The following is a 15,090-nucleotide window of genomic DNA, read 5'->3' on the forward strand; positions in this document are numbered from 1 at the left end:
TCTCACATGATCAGAAATCAGAAGGGCTCCCTAATTCTCTAAAAATCATTTATAATGTTAGAGGTATGCATACATTCAAACCATAGCATGACTCATGATCACACATCCCCCCTCACATTCCCCCTTTCTCTGCCTGATAAGGTCATTTTTGCTCCCCTGTATATTTTATCCTTGGCCCAGAATGTTCACTTTCTCACCCAACCTCTAGATTCCACCTTTCTTACTCAAACCTTATCTCATGAGCCAGTTTTTCCACAAAATCCAGGAGGCACAGAATGAATGTATCATGGGATATGGATTTGTTTGCTTTCTGCATAATCTTAAGCTGCTTTAGTGAAGGGACAGAATTTCTTTGTACCTCCACCTCATGGTACTCAGAGTAGGTACTTACTGTATTAACTACTTTTCCTTCTGCAAAATAACTTAAATCATTGCTGCCAGTGACTGAATAATAGATATTTCAGAGTCTATGTCAGGATATTCTTAGATAACATGTACAAATTGCTTAACAAAGTGTTAGTCACATATAGTTTTTGAAACTGCTGCTGGTGTTAACTGCTGCTGGGTTTTTGTTTGGTTGGTTGGTAGGTCGGTTGATCGGTTTCTTCGTTTTTTTCTATAGCAGAATGGATCCATTTCTTAGAATTAAGTCATGAAGGACTTACAGACTGGTGGTTCTTTCTTCCTGTTTTTTTGTTTGTTTGGTTGGTTGGTTGGTTGTGGTTTTTTTTGTTTGTTTGTTTGTTTGTTTTTACTTAAAACTGCAGAAATTGCAGATTTCTTAACTCTAACATTGGGATTATTATTTCTAGACCAAACATAGAAAGCAACCAAATAGTAAATATTTTCAGATTCCTTCTCTTTTTCCTCTTGTCTTGTGGCCCAGCCCAAGGCACTCTGGCCTCAGTTTACTCATTTGTAAAATTAGGAGACTGTACAAGATGTTCTCCATGTTCTCTGCCATATCTGAATCCCAAAATGTCAAACTCATCATCTCCCCCCTTAAATCCACCAGTTCTCTGGCCCTTGAAAAAAAAAAAAGATTCTTCCCTTCACAACTATTTGACATTTTGATGTATTGCATTGTTTCAATTCTGTCTCTCAATCTTTCTCTAAGCGACTGGTTCCAATTCCAGGAAACTTAGACTAGTGGGGTTAATGCATCATGGCTCTAGGGCTACCCTGAGCCTACTGCTAGCCAAACTCTTTCATACTGAAAGCTGCCCAGCACACAAGGAGGAATAATCTCCAGTTTTCTTTGAATCTAGGAAAAAAAAATCCAAGACTATAAAAAGAAAAAAAAAAGCAGCAGCACTGTGACAAGTAGACCGTGGCATTCATCGCCTTTCCTTTCCTGTTCTGTCAGACTTTGCAGATGGGCATCAAACACTTCTCTGGACTCTTCGTGCTACTGTGCATTGGATTTGGTCTGTCCATCTTGACCACCATTGGTGAGCACATAGTGTACAGGCTGCTGTTACCACGGATCAAAAACAAATCCAAGCTGCAATACTGGCTCCACACCAGCCAGGTGAGTACTACAGGTGTCTGGCTCTAAAATTCTTCAGAATCTCCAGTGATGAAGGAATCCATAGGCCCATGTCACACTAACAAGTGACATGTTACAATGAGAATGAAGGTGGTTGCTGAACCCCTCAGGGGAAAGATGGAGTTCCCTCCATTCCACATTTCACTTTCCCACAGATTAAGGTGTTCCATAGTACCCCTTCCTTTCTCATACCACCCCCTGCAATGTTGTTCCAAATGAAAGCAATACAACTTGTCTTTAACCAGGTTTCACTTAACTGAATCATTTTCCTATATAGTCTTTTCTTGCCAAAATTGAAACCTATTAGTTCTTTTAGGTGACCCTGGTTGCCATGTTTTGTTTTTCTCCTGGCCCAAACGTGTGTAGCCCACCGATGCCAAGACCAACCTCATAATACTGCAGTATCTTCATGAATACAAATGCAAACACACTACTCTACAAGGAGAAGTGGTACTGTTCAGTAGACCAACCATTCCAGCACGTTTGTTTGCACATGTCTCCCCGAAGAAAACTGGCATGGAGAGCTACAGTGTTGACAGAAGGCTTCATAATGACAGAGGTGCTCTAGCAAAAGGAGCAGTTTTGCTTGGCCATCGTGAGGCTGGATGAGCTATCCTGGCCTCCCCAGTGCTGGGATTCTTTCTGTCTCCTACTGCCCCATGGCTTTGGCTCAGCTCTGAACAGGGAAGCTTCCAGATCTGCCATCTCTACCTTTTATCTATTCTCATGCAGACCTCCACACTTCATTAGCATAGTACTTTTTCCCATAGATAGATTACCATTATTGATTTTGGTTATAGTTGAACCCAATTCTTCCTCCTTTCATATTGATATCCAAAGGAAAACCCTGCAGACAATTGCTTTCTGTTATGTTTAATACATTGTTTTAATATCAAAATAACTAAGTCTTCCTCTGTTTTAGCCACAGAGAGATTCAGACAACTTTCAGATCTGTACTTAGTATGGTCTTTTGCTATCCAATTATAGTGCTGTCTCTTATCACATGCCATTTTACCATCCAGAGTATTTCTAAACTTGCAGATATTTTCTTTCCAGATAGAATATTGACCTATAACTTGAAGCTTGAGGTTGAATATTGACCTATTTTCAGGCAACCCTGGAAAATTTGCTGAAAGAGACCAAGGTTTTCAACCGCTAAATACACATGGGCCCTTTGACCCATGTGTTTCTAATGATGTCTATCTGTGATTCTGTTCTCTCCACCAGAGATTGCATCGAGCATTAAACACATCATTTGGAGAGGAAAAGCAACAGCGTTTCAAGACCAAATGTGTGGAAAAAAAGTAAGAAAAGGCCAAAGTTGGCCATCCATTTTTTGTTAAAGCAAATATTGGGAGGGAGACTTCATGCTCAAAAGGAAAGTTATGTCTAAAGAATTATCCAGGTGAAATTAGGACAATTTGCTGATAATCAAAATCAGTACAAATACATGTGGCTTCAGAGAGAAACCAAGCAGAAAATATGAATGACTATATATACATACATACAAAGACACTAAATGATAGTTTGATAATGTGTTGTCATGGTTACCAGTACACTTGGGCACGCTAGGGTCAAGCATCTGCATCCAAATCCTGTCTTAAAATACACATGAACTTGGGTAAATCACTTTTTCAACCTCTCTGTGCCTCAGGTTCCTCATCTGTGAAGTGGAGATCAAAGTAATACCCATGTCCACTTGGATGAGATAATACATGCAAAGTCCTGAAAACAGAGCAAAGTCCTAATCAATATCAGCTGCGGTTACGTACACAATGGGTATAAGGCTTATCATGAGTGCTGCAGGCAATTAACTTCATGGCATGTTTCACAACATGACTCCAATACCTATCCCTTTCCCTACAGCAGACATGCTCTTCCTGGTGCTAGTTCTCCTCTGCACACTAGGACTACCACCTCATTAATAGGAAGTGGTGAGCATTAAAAGCATCTGAAACATGAAACTCCACACCTGTGACTAATAGGGTCAGAAACATTTGAGTCTGGCGGCTAGTGCCTGCCTCTGTCTGCTGCCTTAAGGTGGCCTTCACGGTTCCTTCATATGCCTCAAGTCCTCGGGTGTGGGTATCAGTTCTAAGCACAACCTCACCTCATAGCTTGGCTAGGTAGAATCTGACATTTCACCACTCTGCTTCACAGCAAAAGAAAAGAGGGTGGAAGACATGGTTCCTTTTCACTGTATCTCCTCTGGGACTGCTACAGTTCCCTTTGCCCCAGTTTGCAGCTAGCTTGTCAGGACCATTTCTATTTTCCCTTAAAACGTCTGTCTCCAATCGCTGAGCACGGCTCCCTCAGCTTGTGATATTCCTGTATCACACGTCAGCTAGCAACAAGCTGTAGACTGATCAGGTCACAGCTGTCCAATGTCATGCTACATGTATTTTTTTCCATAATTACTTTCAGCAGTGATTTTTAGCTGGAGGCACACAAGAAGACGTAACAGCCAAGATGCCATATTACAAAGATGCAACTTGGGCTTTCCAGTGCTAACAGAAGCAAGGAGTCTCATGGTCCCCTCTCCAATGTGATCTGATTCATATATCTTCCTCACCTATACCGAGAATCAAATGTGTCTTTTCACTCACCTTACCCACTTTTCATGGCAGACTCCCTTCACAAGCCCCTTATTCTGAGGAGCTACAGCACAACAGGCCTTCACGATCGTGACTTGATGTATCTAGTGCTTGTCTACCACACCAGCAATATACGAATATCTACTCAAATGCTGTAACTTTACCTTCTGCCCTTTGACATGTGTTTATTTAAAGAGTCAAAAAATGACTAAATTGCTAACACGAGTTAGAATAAAGGCTTAGGGCCATGTTATGAAAGCAGATGTTGCTCCTTTTTCACTCAGTGCAGGGCCAGGGGGAAGGGGGTGGATCGTGGATGTTAGAGACCATATACTGTCCTTGAATGGTGTAGCATATAATTTCATGTTAGGTTTTGGTCTATCCTACAGCTCACTAGCTTCCTGATACACATCCCATTTTCTCTCCTTTCCTCTCACCCTAAGACACACAAATATTGCAAGCCATATAGCAAATATCACTAACAAGGTGGTCTCGAAATTACTCAAAATCTATAGAAAAAGCTTTGAGGGGAAAAAGTATACAGAAGATTCTGGTCAAAAGCCAGTAGAACTAGGCATGAGCTCACTTGTCCTAGCCAAGCACACACACCTCTATATTTATAAGAGACTTATGCTATGAGAGATGTGTTCTTTAAAATGAGGTAAGATAATGTTTGTGCATTTTAATGGCTTGGGGCATGTATTAGTTGTGCTTTGGTATATGAGAAACCATCCAAATGTTGTTTTTTTTTTTTTTTTTTTTTTTTTTTTTTTAAGATTTATTCATTTTATTACAGCCAGATATACAGAGAGGAGGAGAGACAGAGAGGAAGATCTTCCGTCCGATGATTCACTCCCCAAGTGAGCCGCAATGGGCCGATGCGCGCCGATCCGAAGCCGGGAACCTGGAACCTCTTCCAGGTCTCCCACGCGGGTGCAGTGTCCCAAGGCATTGGGCCATCCTCAACTGCTTTCCCAGGCCACAAGCAGGGAGCTGGATGGGAAGTGGAGCTGCCGGGATTAGAACCGGCGCCCATATGGGATCCCGGGGCTTTCAAGGCGAGGACTTTAGCCGCTAGGCCACGCCTCCGGGCCCCAAATGTTTTTTTTAAAAAAAAAAAAAAAACAGCACGTATCTTACTAATCTATGGGTCAGCACTGCAATTTGTTGATCTGAGCCAGACCTGGTTGATCACAGATGGGTTTGCTCATATGTCTGCAGCCAGGCTTGGAAGAACAAAGGAAGCGGCTAAGGGCTGTCTGATTTATGACGGCCTCAGCTGGGGAACCTAGGAAGACTGGGGACTCACCCTACGTGGTCTGTCACCATCCAGAAATCTAGTCAGGGCCAGTACACATTGTAGCAGCAGAGTATGAGACAACAGAAACATGCAAGGCTTCTTAAAAGCGTGGGTTGACGTTGCCATTGACCACTGCTGACACACTCTGTTGGTCAGAACAATTTATAAAGCAGTCCTTATCCAGGAGAAGCAGCAGAAACAGCATCCTGGTTAAAACAAACGACAGCTTCACATACAGAGGCACACAGATGAGAGCAGGAACACAGGATTGTGATCGTTTCTGCAATCTGCCACAAGACAAAGCAAAACAGAACCACGCTAGTAAGTCGCTGTATTTTGATTGCCAACCCTGTAACTGCAGCACAGCTTTAGCTCACTGTCCTTCCTCTTTTCCTCCTGGCAAGTAAAACTCCAGGAACGAAGTTGATTCAGTTACATGGATGTTGGGAACAAAGACAATGGATTGATGGGGTATTTTATGTTGCCCTGTGGTAGACTGAAAACGTGATATTACCCTCTTCTTGGTACTTCTCCTAGGGTAGAAGAGATCAGCAGCCCTGTTCTTGACCAAGCAGTCCTTGTCATTGTACCTAAACTGTCGAAGTGCATTTCAGAAATGAGATCCCTCTGCTCCAGTGCCTAGCTAGCAATAACATTCTTTGTCTACAGACATCTTCCTATGATGGCAATAGGAGACACAATGAAAGCTTGAATGACAACTGTAAACTGATTTCTATTTTATTTCATTGTCCCAGCGAGAAACTGAGGACATTCTTGATATTTTTAAAGCATCACACATGGCCTGTCATTGTCAACCTACATAAAGCCTGACCTATGATGGAAAACACTGAAACTTAGAGTGTGCGTGCTTCGATTCTCTACCACACCAAGTAGTAAACATCAGGTGGCCCTGTGGGACAAAGGCTAAGCCAAATTGCCTCATCAGCAGGCTGATGCTTAGAGCTCAATACTTGAAAAACAGATTTTCACTTTCATTAAAGTATCATTTTTATTGTCCTAGAATGTTTCAAGGCTATTCAGTTTCCTAAACTTCACCTGCAGAAAGGGAATAAAAAGAAACCTAAGACTCTTCATAAAAGAATGTGCCAGACCTTGCTCCATTAGCCCTGCAGATGGTATCCCATTGCAGTTCAGAGCAGCGGCATACCACGTAAAAGCTTGAATGTTAGTTGGGAGTTCATGGTTCTTGCTGTCTACGTGACATTCTAGCAGGCAGCTTTTCCCTGGCTTTCTGACTTCATCCCTAAGTGCATACCCAGCTCTGTATTACACAGGAATGGATGACAGATGGGGAACAGCACTTTGAGTGCAACAGAATGCAAGGTAAACTTAAAATAAAATGTCTGTTTCTCAGATCCAGCGTGGCACCCAGGCAGCTCATGGTGTGGAATACTTCCAGTCTGAGTCACGACAACCAACAAAAATACATCTTTGGTGAGGAGGGAAGACAAAACCAGCTGGGCATCCAGACCCACCAGGACATCCCTCTTCCTCTAAGAAGAGAGCTCCCTGCCTCGCTGACCACCAATGGGAAAGCAGACTCCATCAATGTAGCTCGGAACTCAGTGATGCAGGAACTCTCAGAGCTGGAGAAGCAGATTCAGGTGATCCGGCAGGAGCTGCAGCTGGCTGTAAGCAGGAAAACGGAGCTGGAAGAGTATCAAAGGACAAATCGGACTTGTGAGTCCTAGGCGGTCATGCTGTTCTCTTTTCTCAGTTCCTGGCATTCCTGTGAGTCCTTGAGACACTTTGTAATGCTCTTTTGTAACTACTGACAATGATGTGGGGAAGCTAAAGTCTTCTTAGAGGTCATCTGCTCTCCCTCGCCTAACACGCAACAGAATATCTTGCCACGCTCACTCCCTAGGTCTCCAGGGTAACAGTCTTTGTCATAGGAGGAATTTGAAATTAGGAGGAGACTCCATACAAGGGATCTCTGAGTAACCAGATAACCCCAGCCGCGTTTCACCAGGTGCCACAGTTATTTCTGGTTTTTTAGCCCTTTCTCTGCACTATCTGCAAGAGATGATATTGTTCCTCATACCTGTGTCTTACTGGACTGTTGGTTTTAATATTAATCTAGAACAGGATTATCCAGAGTTGTCATTTTTGATACAACTCCCCAGTCTAGATTTATTTCCACATTCTGAATATGAAGCAAGGTAAGAGCTAAAGAAACTAGGTCAAGAGGGATACTTCAGAAGTGGCTGAGCTCAGCAGCATAGCAGGCAAGGATTGATGGGGTCAAGTGCTATATTATTGAGAAGGTTCTAGATCTCTAGATTTAGTAGGGATATGTTTACACAACACTATCAAAGGGGACAGGGATGTGATGAGTGGGGAAAGAGGACAAGCAAAGGAGGCACTAAAAATGCACATGATGCAGTTAGAACAAAAGCTCTGAGCCAGAAAGGCAATTTGGCTAAGAAAAGAATAGGACTTGACTTCTAATCCAAGCATCTCCATGACAGTCTGTGCCTTTTGAAAGAGAAAATTGAAAGAAATGCAAAGCAAGATTGTGGCCTTAGGATGCACATGGAACGTCTCTGCATATTGCCTGGAACAGGGTATAGGAGCAGGAACTGCGGATTACGTGAACGGTTCTTCACATTATAAATCCGGCCATTGTTGAAAAGTGGACAGCTATCCCTTCATCAAATGAAAGCCCAGAAGTGAACCGTGAGCCTAAAGCTGTCACAAACTTCAACCTTCAGAAAGCTACCCTGTCTGCTTTGCGTATCTATTTAATCAAGTCAATCTCCTGTTCTCACACCCATTCATTTCTGAAGAGCTAGGAGAGGTCTGAATCTTCAGAATGTCCTCCAGGCTCATCTAATGCCCACAGAAGATGGATGTGAATAGCCCAGCTTCCTCCTTACTTCAACACCCCCCTTCCAGTGTACATTTGCTTGGGCATGCAGAAGGGGAACTATGGGAACTTCAGAATTCAGTTTGCAAAAGTTAATGAAGAATCATCTAGAGATCTCATCAGAAAGCCAGTTTCCTGAATCCTTCCCCAGATATTTTGGGAGGGACAGAGGTGGGCTCAGAAACTTTAACCAATACCCATAGGTGGCTGACACAGATGGTCAAAACAAAATCACTTAAAGAAAGATCACCAATAAACAACCACTCTTAAATGTTTGGCTATACCCCAGGAATGGGGGAAAGAGAGAAAGATGGGAGGGGGCAAAGCTGGAGTGGCAGTCACCTTCAGTACACAGCTGCTGATTCACCTTCCACATTCCAACCTATTCCTACCCCAGGGCATCATTTAAAACTACACGTTTGCTTATCGTTTGCTCGTTGTTGCACTCCATCAAGTTGAAAGTCTACAATGGATTTACAGTGCTGTGCGAGTACTGTGCTCTATGATAGGTGCAGATAACTGCAAAGGTATAAAATGTGTCTCAATCACAAAATTTCTTTCCCTACTTTTGGATACATGTCCACATTTCCACCAAGTGCCACCAAGCCCCATAGGGAAAAGTAACACCTTAAGACGTTAGCAATTTGCTGAGAAACCCTGGCGTGATGGTAATATCACTCAGAAATATCACTAAGGGAGGTGGGAAGAAGCTAAAGTTAGATTTCATTGACCTCATTTGAAACAGTTCAACAATAAGAAAACAGATGAGTTCTGAAAGCAAGAAAGGGCAGTTTTGAAATATCTCACACTGCCACATTTTCATCCCAGGCTTGTTGCTAGCTTTGCAGCTGCCTTTGCATCGCCTTAGCCATCTCCGTCACCCGCAACAGCTGAGGATGCTCTAGAGCCTGCCATCATGCGTTGCACACCCCCCCAGTCTCTGCAGCCCATTCACTGACGTCCAGGTGTACCTCAATTCACGTAACAGCCATGCTCCTAAACTTGTACATGAGCATTTTTATAACTTAACCCGTTTAACTGTACTTGAGAAGCTGGCCATTTAAGGGAACCCAGAGGTGAATTCTTTTGTAAAGTAAACAACCCTTTTGTAATGCAGTTAATTATCCCTTAATGTATCTGTTTTGTAAATTTGGATTTTTGTATATCAGGTTTACCTTAAGCTTCTCTAAGAGGCATCCTGAGTAGTGGTGATCACATGCCAGACCACCCTCCTTCTCCACAGAGCAGATGACCAGTGCACGCTCCTCAAGCATCTTCTGAGGAACTACCTGACCCCAGCAGTGGCCAGGATGCAGCCACAAGCAGAGCGGCTGAACGCAGGCCTACTGCTGTCAATATTGCTAGACACGCTTAAATGTTCTGGGTAAAGAAAAACCATAATTGCTTGTGGTGAAACAAAACAGTCTTCATGTTAAGTAGCAAAGATTCTTTCTTATGGTAGTAATTGAACTGTGTTTTGCAATTTGTGAAAGTGTGTTGTACTTTGTAAAAAGATTTCATGAAGTGTTGGTACCTTGAATACCTTTCTGTTCTGCTCCGCCTGTGTTCTCTCTCTTCAGGCTCAAAACACACACACAAAGCAAAGATCAGAAGTGAAGCAGGAGCTAAGGGATGCTACCTTGCCTCCTTTCATGGGCTTCCTTTTCGCGAGCAAGCTCTAGTGCAGGGAAACACAGAAGAAGACAAACTGTCTCATGCCCCAAGCCCATGTTCCAAGGGGGAAATCTCTGGCACATGAGAAGGCTTGACTGAACAAACTGGAAGATATGGCTCCTTGGTTTGTGTAAATAAGGGCCCCAGAGGATATACGCCACAAGATACATGTGAAACAAGTTTTCAATCAATGGAAGTATTGGCACAGCCAAATGAGGAAGTCCTAGGGCTTTCAATCAATGGAAGTATTGGCACAGCCAAATGAGGAAGTCCTAGGGTTTTCAATCAATGGAAGTATTGGCACAGCCAAATGAGGAAGTCCTAGGGTTTTCAATCAATGGAAGTATTGGCACAGCCAAATGAGGAAGTCCTAGGGCCCTCATCAGTTGAGGCTTTTAATGTGGCCTGAGGTGACTCTCCATTATTTATGAATCTTTTTTGGCACAGAACCCTATGCAGAGGCTACTGCTTCCCCTCCAGCCAGAGCAGCTGTAAGCAAAACATGTGCCCAGTAGAATGGAGTTCCATCACCTAAACGGCAGAGTTCTCCCTGCTGGTGCTGAGTATCTTTCAACCTTGGAGCAAGAGAAGCCTGTCGTCCTTGTGAATAAAGAATGAAAGGGAAAGAAACCACTTTAGAGCCTCTTCCCCACACCCCCCAATTCATATTTTGATAGGTAAGTCAGGAAAACCAACTTGTCCTCAAAGTTATCACTTTCTAGGCACTAAAACTTTATGATTTGCCATTATTTCTTTATTCCTTTCTTCACCCACCTAAGCCACACATCTAATCTGGCATTCTTTTTTAGTTTCATCACTGATAATTTTATGAAAATAATGTAATTCTAAGCATTTTCTTAATGTCTGTGAAGAGTATTTGCATTGTGTCTTCATTCTAATGTGTTTGCAAATGCTCTGCTCCAAGAACTGAAATGCTGTCTTGTGAGCATGAAGTGAACTGGCTGTTTTGCTGCAGCCACTTTTCTTGTACAACTATATGGATGGACTAGATGTCCTCAGGTCTTTTCCATCTTCAGTTTCTATGACTGTGTAATAAATATTCAGATAGAAACTTCACTTCTGAATGTACTTCTGGCATCATCTTTGGGGATACAAATGCTATTGTGGTAACAGTTCTTTTTTTTTTTTTTTTAAGATTTATATTATTGAAAAGGCAGCTCATATTTACAGAGAAAGGGGAGAGAGACAGAGACAGAACTTCTATCTACCAGTTCACTCCCCAAATGGCTGGAACTGAGCCAATCCGAAGTCAGGAACTAGGAGTTTCTTCCAAATCTCCCCTGCGGGTGCAGGATCCCAAGGATTTGGGCCATTCTCAACTGCTTTCTCAGAGCGTAAGTGGGGAGCTGGGTAGGAAGTGGAGCATCCAGGACATGAACCAGCGCCCATATTGGCTTCAGCTCTTGCGAGCCAAGGATTTAACTACTGAGCCATCACAGTGGACCCGACAGTTCATTTCTAATACGAGACCCCAAAACACCATGCTTTCTGCTTTATGTCCTTTACATCAAAGAAGTAGCACATGATTTATTGAGAAAACTCAAGGTCCAGACATCATGGAGCAGAAATTAAAACTGTCCCATCTAGAGAGACATTCCAAATACCACAACACTCAGAGATCTCTAAAAACTCTGCTCTAGTAGCCCTCATTAAGCAAGTCAACATTTGCCAAACAACTTTAACTTACATTTCAAGTGCTGAAGACACAGTAGTGAACAAGATGGGTATGGGTCTCTGACCTCTGATCACTTCACAGAGCACAGACAACAACTAATATTTATTGGGCAGGTATTATAAATCATGACCTCATTTAATCTTGTTAACAACTGTAGGAAATAAACACTTCAGTATATCCAGTGTTGGTAAACAGAATCTAGTTTATAGATAAAAAAAGAAAAAACATGATCAGAGAAATCATAATTTGTGCAAGTTCGCACAGCCAACGCTAGTAGCAGAGATACACAGAGTGACACCACGTAATACTGTCAGGACTCTTGATTACTGCCTTTCTCTGCCTCTCCAATCGCTTCACCTCTCTTATCATCTCCTCTCCATACCACAGCCCAATTCCCAGTTCTACAGAAGACAAGGAAACTAACACAACTGCACCTGCATTTGTTCATTTAACTTACAACAACAGCCCCTTAACTGTTAGAAAAGTAGTGCTTCAACAGCATTTCTTTCTGTTCAATCAGACTAGTGGAAGCAAAGTTGTAAATCGCTCAGCAATCTAGCATAGTCCAGCAGGTTGGCAGTTTCTAACAATTTAGGCAATTCTAATCACTCGCAAATTTGCATTTGTGCATCCTCTAGCCCAAAGCATTTGTGACACATATTCTTTTGAATATATTTCAAGTTGAATTTCACAAAAATATAAGCCAAAATATAAAAATATAAATCAATTTCAACTGCCAACCTGCTGAGGGATGTTTACATCATTCACTCATTTTTTTAGGTGCTTATAGTGAGCCAGGCGCTGGGATAGTTTCTGAAGACAGAGATTTAATTTACGGCACTGACTAGTGGGGGAATACAAATTGACCATGTGGGTGTGTAAATGTATACTTGGTGCTGCAGAAGCAGACATTGTGTGTGTGTATGTGTGTGTGAGAGAGAGAGAGAGAGAGAGAGAGAGAGAGAGAAATAGGATAGAGAGATCAAGTGGAGGGTAAAGAGGCAACTCAAAAGAAACATGTACAGCGTTGGGAGAACATGGCAATGGAAGAACTGGGAACCTCAAACAGTTCAGTATGACAGAAACATATAGCACAAGATAAGTGACAAGCCATGAGGACTAGAAAGAAAACAAGAAACTTGCAAGATTACTGTGCTAAACTGGGTTTGTATCCTAAAGACTACAACCTTTAAAGATATTAAGCTGATGAGATTTGTATGAAAAGATCAAGATCCTCACCACTAGATGGAGCTGGCTCTCAATGTTTCCGAATAACACAGAGGACACTGTTTAAGCAGGTCAGGCCGACTGGACAGACATCAATGAAATACACATGACCTAGATTTCAGGAAAGTCAGCCCTATGTTTTTTTTCCAGATAAAAGAAGAAGACCTAAGTGGAAAGAAAAATTGATCTCTTTCATTCGCAACAATTAGTATTTATTAGACATTTATACGATGCTGGGCACTGTGTTGAATTGTCTTCTATGTATTGACCTATTTCACCCTCATGACAAATCCATTACGTAGTTACTGACAAAACTAACACATATAGAAGTGAAGTAACATACTAATCAGTAGCAATGCCATATCCTGGCAAGACTTTCAAAGAAATACATTTAGCACAGTGCCTGAAATCACAATAGGCACTCAACAAATGCATAACATAATTGGGAGGTCAGAGAAAATCTTTTGGTCCATTCTACTCTACAACAAGGTACCATAAAACCTCAAGGAACACAAAAGCAAAATGCAGTCCTAACTGCATTTTTGACTAGCACTATCAAGGATAAATATGGTAAGTATATGATACTCTTCAGAAAACTTTAAAAGAACTCAACATTCACAACCTAACTTCTTATCAGTCTATTCTAAAAATTTCAGCAATTTAAAATCTTCAGAACATATCATTATTTCACCAGTGTGGATATACTATGGTTCCACTTTTGTTCACTACTTCTCTGAGAAAAATGTTCACCTACGTAACAGAAGCCTCAGCTATCATGGGCTGTCTTTGGAACGGATAGTCAAAATTCACAACACTTCCTTTTGGTCACAAAAAAATAAATGAATACAATGCAGTCATTATTGACAGTAATACAAATTTAGAGATTTGCCTCAATATATGGAGGAGAGTTTTTTTTATGTTTGGGGGCAGAGGCATGGTTAAAAAAAAAAAGTATATTAAGATCTGAATTCACATATTGGCCCACCAAAGCAGACTTGTGAAGATGTAGCAGAAACATGGAGTCAAACTAACTTTGTGATGGAAAACTTTACTGCACCCCTGCTGAACCTTGCAAATTAGACTGGTGAGAAACTGTCCCAATTTTAGTTACTGTGAAGTGTGCTATTAGTAACACATTAATAGTCCATGTTAGGAAGAGCTCAATTTGGGCAGAGATTCCCAAAAGCTAATGTTCAATTTATCTCTGGGATCATTTTTTAAGTTTTTCTATGGCAGGAATTGCCTATTGCATAAATCAGATTCAAAATTCAAACTCAATCTCTGTAGCTATACTCAGTCAAGTCAGGTAGGCAGTAGATTTTGTGATAGTAACTAGTCAGAATTTTTGGGCACACCCAGTGGAGTTTGGACTTTATCAGTCCAGTGTCAGTTCTCAAGGGGGGAAAAAAAAAGCCTAAGAAACAACATTTAAAGTCTCGCATACTAGCATATAACACATAGAAATAAAAGAGACCATCATACAAGTTCCTGTAAGAATAAGCATGATCATCTCAGTAGGTCTAAGTAGATGGACAATCATTTCTTTGTCTGCAAAATAGGAAACTTCTCTAGTGGTGTGCCCCTTATATCACATGCACAGAACTCTTGCTCTTAAAGAAGAGAGATACATCTGTACGGAAAATAAGAAAAAAACAAAAAATTCCAATGAAAATTCACGTAAGGATGCAATCGCTAGCAGAAATAGCTCAGTATCTTCTAAAAAGATACCAGTAACAAACACAAAATAAGAGCCAATGACATGGTTAAGACTCTTGCCTTACAGGACATATAATTTCAGTCAAAATCACAAAGACTTTGTTAAGTATCGAAAGAAAAAAGTAAGACAATCCATATCTAAAAAAAATGCTTTTTTTGTTGATGCCTGTGACTTTTAAATCTTTGAACGGGTGATTCCTAACTTTTTGTGTATCACAAAGTTTCAAAATGCCTTAAAGCAGTTTAAAAGAATCATTAATAACCCACATGTAATTCAAGTGAAATATGATGTGAGATTTGGACATATTCCTGAAGCCCACTCAGTAATCTCTTATGAGAAGCTGACTGCCAAAAAACCACCAGCCTTTTTGTTTGTTATCCAAAAATAACATTGAAATGGCATATTATATTGCATAATTGCAAGCCACTTGATATCAGAGGCTC

General features: G+C 41.4%; 1 protein-coding gene across 1 annotated transcript in view; it reads left to right on the top strand.

Moving 5' to 3' along the window:
* GRIN3A (glutamate ionotropic receptor NMDA type subunit 3A) overlaps nucleotides 1–7,505 on the top strand; it is a 157,507-nt gene extending 150,002 nt beyond the window's left edge. Inside the window, exons 7-9 of the mRNA XM_004580939.4 lie at nucleotides 1,367–1,531; nucleotides 2,777–2,853; nucleotides 6,819–7,505. Of these exons, the coding sequence (XP_004580996.2) occupies nucleotides 1,367–1,531; nucleotides 2,777–2,853; nucleotides 6,819–7,155 (579 nt within the window). The 3' untranslated portion in view covers nucleotides 7,156–7,505. The remainder of the gene's footprint in view (nucleotides 1–1,366; nucleotides 1,532–2,776; nucleotides 2,854–6,818) is intronic.
* Nucleotides 7,506–15,090: the final 7,585 nt, after the last annotated feature.

Source organism: Ochotona princeps, chromosome 14 (assembly GCF_030435755.1).
Source record: "Ochotona princeps isolate mOchPri1 chromosome 14, mOchPri1.hap1, whole genome shotgun sequence".
Lineage (NCBI taxonomy): Eukaryota > Metazoa > Chordata > Mammalia > Lagomorpha > Ochotonidae > Ochotona > Ochotona princeps.